This window comes from Branchiostoma belcheri, unplaced genomic scaffold, assembly GCF_001625305.1.
Source record: "Branchiostoma belcheri isolate BF01 breed outbred unplaced genomic scaffold, Haploidv18h27 scaffold73, whole genome shotgun sequence".
NCBI lineage: Eukaryota > Metazoa > Chordata > Leptocardii > Amphioxiformes > Branchiostomatidae > Branchiostoma > Branchiostoma belcheri.
In genome coordinates, this window is record NW_017804387.1 from 136103 (window position 1) to 149781 (window position 13679).

At 37.2% G+C, this 13679-nt stretch overlaps 1 protein-coding gene across 1 annotated transcript in view; it reads right to left on the reverse strand.

The window, feature by feature from the left end:
- The window catches only part of LOC109485185 (CREB-regulated transcription coactivator 1-like), a 38040-nt gene that overhangs the window by 23194 nt on the left and 1167 nt on the right, over window positions 1-13679 (reverse strand). Inside the window, 1 exon segment of the mRNA XM_019788640.1 lies at window positions 2074-2135. Coding sequence (XP_019644199.1) covers window positions 2074-2135 — 62 coding nt within the window.

Genomic DNA, 13679 nt, shown 5'->3' on the forward strand with positions numbered 1-13679 from the left:
TTCAGTTTGTGCATCTTGGAAATGGCAAGACCTGCTTTTAAAGACGGACTAACCAACGGTGCCCTGGTTAAAAAGCTGCATTATGTAACATTTAATCAGGACGATATAAAAAGGAAATTTTCTGGTCATTTCTTTACAAAGTAAGTTGAGTACAGTCTCCATTGCCAATACAGTAAGTGCCATTCAGGAGTAGGTGCCAAAACATGACGCTTTATGAGTATGTTTAAAAACTAGAAATACAACTATCAGCCATGTTTGTTTACATTTTGGTAGTTTCTGGTGGCACCACAAACTGCGTGCTCCTCGTGTGGGTTTAGTGCCAATCATAAAGAATAATTGCACAAAGATGTTGAAAACAGGAAGTATATTACATTGACATGAATACTTTTTAAACAAAATATTTTAATCACATATTTTTGTTACATAGTGACACTTTAAATGGCTCAGTCAGGGCATAACTTATCCGGTTCCAGCCGCACAGCCATTAGTAAGTGTTGTTATTTATACATATTGCTTGGCAACAATGTGAATTAGGTACTTGTCACAAAAGGGTAGGAGGCAGCCTTGCGTACAATAAGTATAGAGACATTATAACGTAGGTAGTGTTTTGTTGTACCTATTAAGGCCACAGCAAGTACATTTTATGGATGACATCCTCCGCAGACTCCAAATCTAATGCGAGCGGGCAAGAAAAAACAAGGCAGGGTCCCTACATTTAAAAATTTTTGACTCCATCATTGTAAAATGGTTTTGATTCAGTGGGAACATCACATACATACTGTATACACAGCCAGCATCACATATCACTGCATCAAAGTATGAAACAAAACATTAAATCAGAGCCTTTTCTTGTCTCTTCTCTTCATAGTTATCTGCCATCCACCTTCCGACATGGCAACAGACATCTTTGCCCATTTTTGGCATGTTGACCACTGTCAGAAGGCAACAAAATTTCATGTTTTTTTTCCCCAAAATCAGGCAAAAATATATGCGCGCGCTGATGTCATCCATAAATATTACTTGCTGTGGCCTAACCAGGATAAACCATGATGCTGGGTGGGTAGAAAAATATGCACAGTTCCATTTTTAAGAATTCACTCGATAATCATAATGTTTTGGTTACCTGTATTTTGCATGGACATCAATAAACCAAAACCTTCTTCGTTTAGTGGTCATTATTCTGTACTATCCATCTTGTATATCTGCTGATCTGTTTTAGAACTGAAATTTTGGAACTGTTTTGGAACAGAATTAGTCTCTGCCACTGAACAAACACAGCATATAAAGGTTATATATGCTGATGGCTTTGCATGGGACATCCTTTGCCTGTATACAAGACGATCACTTTCCCTTTCTGGTTTTTACGTCAACCAACTCTTCAATCATGGATTTAAACAATAATAGACAAGGCTCAAGAGGTTATACTTAAATGTATCCAATGCAATTTCAGGGTAGCAAAATTGGAAATATTCTAAATACTGCAATCTGTATGATATTGACACATACTGTCCCACATTAGCAAATTTGCATCAATATTCCATATTCAGAGCATTTAAAACTGCCTGAGAAACAAGTCCCAAAATGAATCCTACATTTTCTGGTTCGTGTCAAAAAAAACGGCCCAGGATCCTACCAGTAACTAAGTTTCAGCATCACAACTTTTGGCAATTTTGCTCCATGAATATTAATATACATTGTGATAGTATTGTTTCAACTTAGGTTATGAATGTAAGTGACTCATTTCTCATAAGTATGGTTGGTGAGCCCACAAGGTACACACCCAATTTGTGGTGCCACCACAAACTACCAGAATGTAAACAAACATGGCCGGAAGCTGTGTTTCAAGCTTTTCAATACACTCGTAAAGCACCTAAATATACATATTTTGACACCTCCACTTTCTGAATGGCACTTATGTTGATTGAACTTACTTTGTGATAGAATGGTAGAAAAATTTACATTTTGTATCGTCTTAATGTTACGTAATGCAGCTTTAAAGTTATGCATCACAAGAATCTGCATCTTCACACAGTGATATCAATACAAGTGTAGAATGAGAAAACAGGTGCCTACCTCCTCCAGTTGGTGTCCGGTGGAGATAAATAATGGACTCCTCCATACCGAGGGCTGTCCATGTGATCAGGTGTTAAGGTGTCAACATATCAAGCTTCAACGATAAACACAGCATAACATATCGCGCTCTATGATTAAAAGAGAATGTAATGAAAAGCAATAGCTAGGCATAAGCAAGTGAACATTCAATACAGTTCTTTTCATAACAACATTTCTACTGTTACCTTTGTATGGTGGGATGATATGCCTAGAGCAGCCACCTACAGTCAAATCTCAAATACATACATATAAATGTACTGTAAATTGACTTAACTTCACTTGTAGAGCTTGAAATACCCATATGAATATGCAGGCTAGTGCAGGTAAAATTGGAGCTGTGCAGGTATTTCTGATGTCTACGTGTACCTAACCTGCACTGGTCCAAGTTTACATACAGATACAAATGTACATGGATTTTCTTTTGTTGAATTGACTGTTATTACAAATGAATACTGTATAAAGTACAGAAATAAACGGTTTCTAAACTGTTTTTTGTATGATCCTACATTCTAAATGATGAAGGTAACATTTGCCTGCAGCTAGAGCTGCGTACCGGTTCACTGGACTTGGATCCGGACTTGTAAGAATGTTTACGTTCAAGTCCAAAAAAACCTAAAAGTCAAGAACTAAGTCCGGACTTATTACCATAAAAGACCATTTCACATACCCCTTTTATTTCCAAACCACCTAAAACCTTCTGTAGATTGCAAAATCTTTGCTGCAAAATGAAGAAAACATTGCCATCGGGCATTGTCAAGTACCGGCCGCCATGTTAAGTTTCACCCAGACAACATCGCAAGGTTGGGAACATGCAATTTTGTATATGTCATGGGTTTAGGTCCAGACTTACAAGTCCAGAACTGAACCTAAACCTCTGGACTTGAATCCGGACCTGAACCTAAATTTGGGTTTAGGTATGCAGCACTACCTGGAGCGCAAAAAAAAGGAATTTCGAGCCCTGTCATCACAGCACCCAAAATTCACAGCTTGCCAAAAACCAAGGATTTGCAGTTGAAACAATAGTGCTTAGTGGCAACACAGTAAAAATGCCAGGCATCTTAATGAGATTGATGAGTTAAACAGCAAAACCTGTGTATCAAAGAACATTTTGAACATCATTACTAATACTAGGTGTACATTAACTAGTACAAACTATTCTCAATGTGTAAAAACGGTTAAACTGGTTCACTCCCTAACAGTTGGCAGCATAACAATGCAAGACTTAATAATATTTAGCTGTACGTTAAGAAAGATACCATGTATATGTAATCTGGCATACATGGTCATTTATGATTTGGATACTGAAGCAAAAGTCAGCTATATGCTGAAACTGATATTTGTGAGAAAGCCTAAAGCCTATCTGTTAATAACACAGAACATACGCAACCGATTTAATACGAACATTGAAGAGTTGTCAGTGCTATCAGACAGTCTGACAATCAAATCACACAAAGTATGAAACTTTGGGCAGATAGTGTGTTATCAAGTTCATGTAACACAACTACATCAGATATGGATTGATACAAGAGACGGGAATAGTCATCCATCAAATGGAAATTTCATCAGTCAGCTTATACTTTGGCAGGAAATAGGAATAACAGGATATCCAACAGGATTGTCATGTTCAGGTTCAATTCTGCAACATCATAGTGACTAAAGCTGTGAGTGGAGAATTCATCCTGTCACTGCGTACTGAGAGCTTAGTAGATTTTATATTGTTATACTCTAATCAGTTATGATGCTGAAAGGAGGCTTTGGCAATTTTTGACAAAGCATGATCTTACAAGCTAACATTTCATACAGTCTGACAGCACAATTTTAATTATTCAAACTGAAGTTTGTGACAAAAGGACTTGTAGCTACGGGCAATCTCTGTTGTACTAAAGCGCCTGTGTGGACACTCTCCAAATCTCCATTTGTTTTATGGCACAGAAGACAGCAGGTGGCATCTTAAGAACTGCAAAGTCCCTCTCAAATGTGCCTTTCAGATTTCTGGGAAACCATTTGGTATAAAGATGTACCAGGTGCAAGAAATCCGTGTTATCTGATCTGGATTTTTATTGTCTGAAGTCTTGGCTGTACTGGCAGCGTTTTCGTGACAACCTTAAGCTTGTGTTTTGTTTCTATGATTGCATGTCAGAATACCCATTTCATTTTTTCTCCACCCTAACAATCCTGATAAGGTCTTCCTAGGTTCCTGATTTTGCCTGGTAAACAGTATAAAAGTGTCTGTTTCAACACTATCAGCTTAATTCTAGCTTTTGCAAGGAACATGGTAGTTGACAATTTTTGTTAAGGTATCCAATGCAATTTCAGAGCAGTGAAACAAACAATACTAAGTATTCTGGATGAGGAAAGCTGTCTGATATTCACATTTACAGCAGTTTCTTAGCATACTTTTGGCATCAATTCATATTCCAAGTGTTTGAGATATCCCAAAAACAAGCACGGCCAAAAACAAAACCAGCCTGCGATATGAAACAAGCAATCATTTGTCATCAGCGACGTCACATTTTTCCTTACAGATATCAGGATGCTATGGATAGGGTTGCTTCTACTTAGGCCACACCGATTTCATTTTATGGATGACATCTTCTGAAGACCCCCAAACTAGTGCGCACGGGCGAATAAAAAAAATTCCGGCCAAAAATAAAAATGATAGTAAAACACAAGAATTCAAAGCTGGTATTGTGAATTCTTGACAGTACTTAGCGACGTATATGACAAGACGGCACATGCTGGCACGTACTGAGTTCTTGAGTCGTGGAGCTTTGAATTCGATAGCCTGGGTGCTCAGCTCCATTTTGTCGCTAACTACCATGGACTACCCATGCCTAGAGCCAGGCCAGAGCCTCGGTGGAGGTGATCTTTTTTTGTTTTGAGGGCGACAGTCGAAAATCAATGCGCGCGGATGTCATCCATAAAATTAAGTTGGTGTGGCCTTACTACATGTATGTTTAAAAAAATTATCACAAAATTGACTTTTAAAAGTAACTTTTAAGGCCCCGAAATTGCTTTGGATGGCTTTAACAAGACATACTAAAGGTTGAATAAGTAGAGGAGTTACCTTAATGGTAAGGCTACCTTACATAATGGTAAGGCTATACATCATAAATCTATGCTGTACACTCATCTACACAGATGTAGTGTACGTACTGAGGTTTTTCCATGAAAAATGATAAAGCAAATACTCAAGCCAGTGAGTGACTAACCAAGATCATTGGGATACAAAACAGTAAGTGGGATCTACATGTACATGCAAAATTGGGTGGGATGATGGTGTTTGCCGTTGGATTTGTATCAGGTGTATTTATTTTCATGGAGAAATGACACTGATTTACTGAATTCAATATACTCATAATACTGTAACAGCATAAATTCCTCATCCAAATTTTGGCAGTAGTGAAGTTTAGTCATCAACAAGAAAATATCACGACACAAGGTAACTACTCTACTATCCAGTTTGAAAAAAACTATAGACATAAAAACATGAGAATATATCTTGACAACCATATGGCATTAATTTAGCATAACAGGCTTTAATGTAACTAACTCCATTACTGCCATAGCTAGAGGTAAATCTATTTCAATGTTCTCTTTCAAGACTTATTTCTTTCATCCAATCTTTGCCACGAGATAATGAACTCCCCTGACAACAGTTCCGTTGATACAAGAACTACATAATAATCCAGGTACAGGAAAGGCAATGATGGGAAGTTATCTCTGAGGCAACACCAATTTAATTTCTTGGTTAATGGATTTTTCTAGAAAAATAATGGAGCGGGTGGGCAAAAAAAAAAACAGGCCTAGGCATCCTATCATGGCCCCAAATGGTACGATAGGAGCCATGAAGTCAACACACCAGGCTGGTTCAAAATTTAAACAATGAATTTTGAACTTCTAATGATACCACTGCATTGAAAGATGGAATAACTAACAACTAGGAAGAAAAGGACTGTTTTCAACTGTTCTGGGCAAAGTATGAGCATTTTGCAGTTGACCCGGATTCTGATTTTTTTTTTTTTTGCAAATCAGAAAAAAATGAAGCGGGCAGATCCGTTAACCAAGAAATTAAATTGTGCTGTATGCAATTTTGCACCTTGCCTGACACATGCCTACAGTGAGAGGCATATCAGTCCTTGTTAAAGCAGGGCTCGAAATACTTTTTCTGCAGACCAGCACTGGTGCAGCTAACATTGAAAATTACCTGCGCCAGACAAATTTTACCTGAACCACTTAGACTGTATTAAGTATAATACTAATAATTGTTCAAAAAGTATTACCATTATTGCTTTTATACTTCATGGGTTGTCACAGTCAATACAGCATATAAAAATCTACATACACTGTACACCTAGATGTATAATATAAAGCTGGTACATGCCATAACATGGACCAGTACAGGCTAGGTGCAGGCAGACATCAGAAATACCTGCACAGCCCCAATTTTACCAGTAACAGGGTTGGACAAGTTTTAAAAAATCCATTTGCCCTATTGGGCAAGTACATGGACATCTCCACTTGCCCGAACCAACTTTTCACTTGCCCAAAATAAACGACATTTTTATATGCATTTTCACTACCAGCAAGAAAACTATTTTCATTTTAGAGTTATCAAAATAAGGTGGTTTGAGACTTAATATAATATCATTATGGCCAAATCATGAGTAATTTTGCTCCAAACACCATAGCGGATATACTTCGCATCCCAAAAATTTACTTTCCCAATCGGGCAAGTACAGGGGGATATTTACTTGCCCGAACAGTACTTTTACTTGCCCTGGGCAAGTGGGCAATAGGACTTGTGCAACCCTGAGTAACCTGCACTACGGTGCATATGCACCGAATATTTCATGCCTTGCATAACATTGCTAATTGTTAATATAAAATATATTGTATAATTGTCATTATACAATATCGTCTTTATTTCTTTTGGCCTTGTAGTAGTTCTATCTGCTGTCAGGGTCTGCTGTTATGTCCATGTAATTTGCATGTCAGTGTACTCTTGTGGGTTTGTTAATTATTATTGTAGCCTGTTTCTAAAAATAGGTTCTGAGCTAAACAACATTCCATGTGTACCTGGCTAGAACATGACAAAGACTGGCTTTTTGCGTATTTTGTGATCAGAAAAGGACAACAAAGAGAACAATGGGGGAAGTTTTTCACCAAAATCAATGTGCATCACTTGTCAACAACTCACTCAAACGTTTGCCAATAGTCACACCAGCTATTCAACCAGTAAAATAATACTAATTTTCAACTTAAGAAGTGTTGTGATTCATTCTTGTTTTGATAAAGACATCTTTCTTTCTTGCAAGTTGTTGTTTTCACTTCATGACTAAGCTTACAAAGCCTGGCATTAGGAACAAATTGATTTTGTATATGAATCAGTAATACTACACTAATACTAATACTTACATTTACATCAAATACTGGGTGCATATGCAGGTTAGTGCATGTAAAGTTGGGGCTGTGTGGGTATTTCTGATGTCTACCTGCAGCTAATGGGTACTGGTCCCACAAGTATATATAGGTGTATATGGATTTTCATTCGTTGCATTCATTGTTACCATAAGAAATACATGGCAATGGTTTCTGAACAACTTTTAGTATGATCCATATTTCTCAAAGTCTGAATTTTCAATGTTACCTGCACCAGTGCAGGAAGCAGAAAAAAGTATTTTGAGCCCTGCACACCCAATCATTACTTTACATGTCACAGGTTAGTCCAACTATCATTTTTTACCAATCAGGGCTCGAAATACTGGGTGCATGTGCACCGTAGTGCACCCAAATTTGGAGCTGTGCACCCAATTTTTTCCTGTGGGTGCACCCGAATATTTTGGTAGGTTTATGTATGTAAAGATGTTGAGTGTAGTGTGCAATGTTCTTTAACATCTAAGAGTAGAAAAATAATATGATCATTGTTACGGTACTTTTCTTGAGAAATGAAACATATAATCAATTTTACATTCTACTTAGTATGTTATATGGTGCACCCAAAAATGTTTTTGTGCACCCAATTTTTTAGGTTGGGTGCACCAGTGCACCTATTGACAAAAATGAATTTCGAGCCCTGCCAATGAAGCATCCATCCCTCATTGACATGTAAGTAATAAGACTACAGATTGACAGGTTGACAATAGTTAGTAAGAACCAACATCTGACTTCACAGACTTTCAGGCAATTATCAACAATAATGCCATACACTGTAAGCAACTGTCAATATACATTCACTGTACACTATTACAACAACAAGTCCACATACACTCCAGTAAACAAAATACATTTTTGAAAAGATTAGGAATAAAATATCTTGTCCAACTTTTACTCCACAACTCTCATCAAAATGGGGAAAAAGACAAGAAAATCCTTTTTTTTTTAATTTTTCAGAAACTAAATGCGAAAGGGGCTTCATAATTCAGGTTCAGACATTTAGCATATGCCAATATGTTCATCTGAATCCTTCTACTAGGAATAAAATTTACAAAAGATGACCGTATACGTAGGTAAAAACACAAAGCTCCTCAACCCTGAAGTGTGTGACTTTGCCATGTCTCCAGCTTGGTGGGGTCTACCAACAGAGTTTTAGAGCTCTGGCCAAGTGAGCTGACTCTAGGAAAACAAGTCAGCACCTGAAGTGCCAAAAGATATACATCAAAGCACTACAGAGCCTACACAGGGGGAACCTCCAAACTCACCACATAAATCTCACAGCACAGTTAAAGGCACCCAACGCAATTTTAGGACAGTAAAACTGGATTTTCACAATTTTCTGGTCATTTCTTAAACAAAAATCAACCCTATCCTATACCATCATTTTTACTAATATCTGTGATGCAAAAATGGCATTTCGGAAAACAGTTGCTTGTTTTGTATTGTAGGCTGACTTTAGCTATTATTGGTGATACCCAAAATTGAAGAGAATCCTCGTGAAGCTTGTTTTCAAATGCTCAAAGTATTAAAAAAAAACATGGCTAAAATGTGCTAAGAAATTGCTATAAACATAAATATCAGAGAGATTTCCTTGTTGAGAATATTTATTTTTTTTATTTTGCCTCACAGAAATTGCATTGGATGCTTTTGACTTGCAAATACCGAACTGCTTTGAATATATGGCATGAGTTATCTTACGACTTGTCTGCAGCAATACAGGGCTAAAACTAAAAGAATACTTCAACAGGTATAACTACTACGGCTTTTCTGCCCTCAGGCCAAGAGTACCAGCTTTTTCAGAGCAATAAAAGAACAGTGTATTCCAAAAATGGGCATTCACCATATGCAAACTGTGAAGTCATGAATAGTTACAATCATTAGTAGTACAACAATATTATTTTTGTTACTTTCCAACTTGAAAAGGGACAACAAGTTGCAAAATTCAAGCCTCAGCTGCCAGTGAAGTGACCTTGGTTTATAAAGTGTGAAAAAGGCACCACCTACACATTTCTTACAAGATCATAGGATATTCTACAACAAGTTCTACCAAGTTCTGGCACCGGCAAATGAAAATGCTGACATGATTTGACGGACGTCAACCACAAAGCCACAGCATCTTGCCTTGCATTATATGAGCATGGTCTCCATAACTCTGCCTATCTGCTGCTCAATTTGACATTTCCTTCAAATCTACCATAGCTGCTTGGTAAGAACAATGCGTAGGAGTTCCCCCCCAAAAAAAAAATGAGACATTGGCAAGCAGAGCATGGATTACATCAAAAGGTGAAGCCACACAATTTAATTTGTTGCTTCTCACTCAGATCACCCTGTGCATTTTTTTCTGATTTGCAAGAAAAAAAATGTTCTAAATTAACTGCAAAATGCTCAATGAAAGACATATTTGGGCCCAACTGGTTGAAAAAAAAGTCCCTTTCTTCCTACTTCTTTAAGTTTTTCAATGTAAAAATGCAATCTTTTTATTAAAAGTTCAAAATCTATTGTTTTGATTATAAACCAGCCTGGTGTGTTCACTTCATGGCTCATATTGTAACATTTCTGGCTATCATGGGGTGCCTTGGCCTGTTTGTTTGTTTTTTTTGTTTTGCTTTTTTTATTTTGTCGCTTAATTTTTTTTTTTTAAATCCGAGAAACAACAAATTAAATTGGTGTGGCCTGACTACTGGAAATTGAAACAATTCTTTATTTCCCCAAAATGTGGATGTGACGCTGTGGATGTGACGCTGACTCCAAATAGGAACCTCACAACACACTGACAACGGTTATGCCTCTAGGCAACAACTATCTCTCGCCACATGACCTTTGGCACTCACCGTCAAAATGGATTTGTCAGTTACAATATAGAAGAAAGACTTGTGTTGAAAAAAGAAATTCAAATACGACGGGATGGTACAACCTAACAAAAAAAATTACAAAACCAGTTGCATGACCAAAGAAAAAAAGTATGCCATGCCACCTATGAACAGAAACAAAACTACAAAGCCATTGATGAAAAAGTCAATAACAAACACGGACAAAATTGGGTGTTTATATTTTTCTAGCTACCAAACCTGAAACTCAAGAAACACTAGGACTGTCTGCTTTTCAATCAGACGCTGCAATGCAAAAAGTGAGACACTGCAACAAGTCAATGGTTGTCCCTGATAACAATGTGACTTACATACTTTGCATATGCACCTACCAAATTAATTTTCCTCATTGCAATATCAATATAGTGAAAAAATTATAATTTTGAGAAGTTAACGTTCTATCTGCAGCATATCCAGAACAAGTCCACCTGATGCAAATATCAGCCCCTTATCAGCAATATCAGGTCATATAATATGTATGATTGAATATATATGCAAAAGTACTGTCGTCACCTAAGTGGTATAATAATGGAAGTATAAGTTAACTGTCAATAACTGTAAAGAACCGTATAAATCATTCAAAGCCCTAGATTGGCATAATAATTCATATAAATGTACTGGTCTTGGCCATAAATGTGTAATTACTTAATCAGTTAATGCACACATGAATATGACATTTCAGTAATTGAATCAAATACTGAAGTTTCCCATACCACATGACAACAAAGTCATGTTTTGCTATCTAAATGCTCTCAGAGTCTCAAATTTTCATGGATTTCCTTCTTAAAATCATTAGAAAATGGAGGTAATCTTGTCAGCTAGACGGTATTCTCTTGATTCTATTTTATCTGACATACAGTAAAAGGTGAAATCAACAAATTTGGTCTTTAAAAAAGGAGGTAAATGTACTTCTACTTTGAGACATTTACTGTCAAAAACAAAGGCTGACACCATCATAAACAAGGGAAATTCATGAAGGATTTAATCCTAAGTATCCATTCAAAAGATGAATGTGTACAAGAAGGTTGCAGTGTGCATATCCTCACTTACATGTCTCAACACATGGGCCATGACATGAAGAATGGATACTGCTTCATTCTTAAAGCCTGTAATTAAAGGAATGACATCAACCAGTGTTTACACAATTCACCTGTCTGTACTGTCAACACATACCAATTGTGCTTTTTTTGTGTTCCTCATATATCACCAATTTGAGGGTAATACCGTCTCAAATGGAGGCGAAACCACAGGTTTCTGCTAAAAATAAACAGCGGCGGGTACTATGAATAATGCAGGCTATTACCAGGCTCACCTAGAGTGATGAACTCACAGATAGTGGAAGCCCAGCACAAACATGGCCATACCCAGGGGACAAATCATTTACTATCTGGTGTTATACTTAGGCCCTTTTTGTTTACCAATCCCTGACCATTAGTAACATATTCACAACAATGCGGGCAGACAATCAAGACACGGGCAGTGAGAGTCATGACTTTCCATGTGCGGTGTACCTTACATGTTGTTTGTGATTCATATTCTTTGTGGTGAAATAAATAAAGAGGCCATAATCACTGGGGCAAATGTCAACCACGCAAACCATGAAAGTAAATTCCAATCTCATAGAGGTTCTGTTAGTTGTCAATGAGTGTCTGTCCAAATGCTACTTTGTTAGTTTGTATCCAAAAATCAATTACTACTAGTATCACTAAAGACAAAAGGTCTTGTTGTTTTTTGACAGTATGGCCACAGCAATTTAATTTCTTGGTTAACGGATTTCTCTACAAAAATAATGGAGCGGGCGGGCGAAAAAAATAAATAAATAAAAACAGACCTATGCATCCTATTATATTCCAAATTGGTACGATAGGAGCCATGAAGTCAACACACCAGGCTGGTTCAAAATTTAAACAATGAATTTTGAACTTTTAATGATACCATTGCATTGAAAGATGGAATAACTGTAACAAGTAGGGAGAAAAGGACAGTTTTCAACTGTTCAGGGCAAAATATGAGCATTTTGCAGTTGGTTCTGAATTTTTTTTTGCATATCAGAAAAAAATGAAGCGGGCGAATCTGTTAACCAAGAAATCAAATTGGTGTGGCCTATGGGGTAATTTTTTCTCAACTGGCTACCAGCAGTGAAGGGTGCAGGCATTATTCAGATCCTACAATTAGTACAAAGAAACTTGACCCTTAGCAGACCCAGAAAGTGAGATAAAAAATTACGTGTACCTTTTAAAGAAAGACTGTAAACCTGTCATACACTTCAACAAACATTCTTCAAACACTCTTACCAGACTAGCCGTGTGAGTCAAGGTTTCGTTTAGCTATTCCAGGCATAGGTCAGGTTTAGTATCGCTGTAAGATAGAATAAAACCGATTTATAGGGAACTTAAAAAGTAATGACGTGAAGAATATCTATCAACTCCAGTTACAGGACGGTAATCATATCAAAGCATTCATGTAGAAAAAAACTCCCTACCAATCCCATATACAGTGGCTCTTTTTCCCTGATGAGATTTCCAAGCTGGTTTATATGGTGATTAAATAGCTTTAACCTGAGAAATTTGGCTTCAAATTTCTCCACCTGGATTTAATATTTGGAATATGGAATATGTATTACAGAAACATTGTTAGGAAAACAGACAAAACCTAACATGGAAAACAGCTACCATTTTCATGGAAAGCAAGCTAACACTTTTGCAGAAAAAACATATACCGATACATGATACACAGATCCATAGAAGTAGAATGCAAAGAACAAACCTGTACAGATTTTTTTTGCAGATTTTCCTTCATGTATGCCATGAATCTTCAGTATCCATACTATCTAGGGTAGACTGCCGTGTATTGTTGTAGGGATGACCTGAGCGGATTAGTACCTGAATGTACAATTATGTTTTCACAGGGGAAGACAATACACTCTACCGTGGTGCTTTGTGAAATAATGAGCTATTGTTTTCACACAAAAATGCAGGGGGGCGGTACGTAAATTGAGGGGATTGTCATAATTGTCTTGTAAATCATTTGTGTTGCAATTATGGGCGGTGCTAAATTGAGGTCATAGGTGTGCAGTAATAAAAATACACCCACCCACATTAGCACCTGGACAAGATAGATGTACACATACCTCACATGGTGAGCAAGTCGCATCTTCACCACTCAAAGGGTAATAAAAACAAACCACTCAACCCTCCAACAGCGGTTCTGGAGGTCCGGGAGCTACAGGAGGGACGTTGTGGTTGTAGGAGAGGTTGTGTGTTG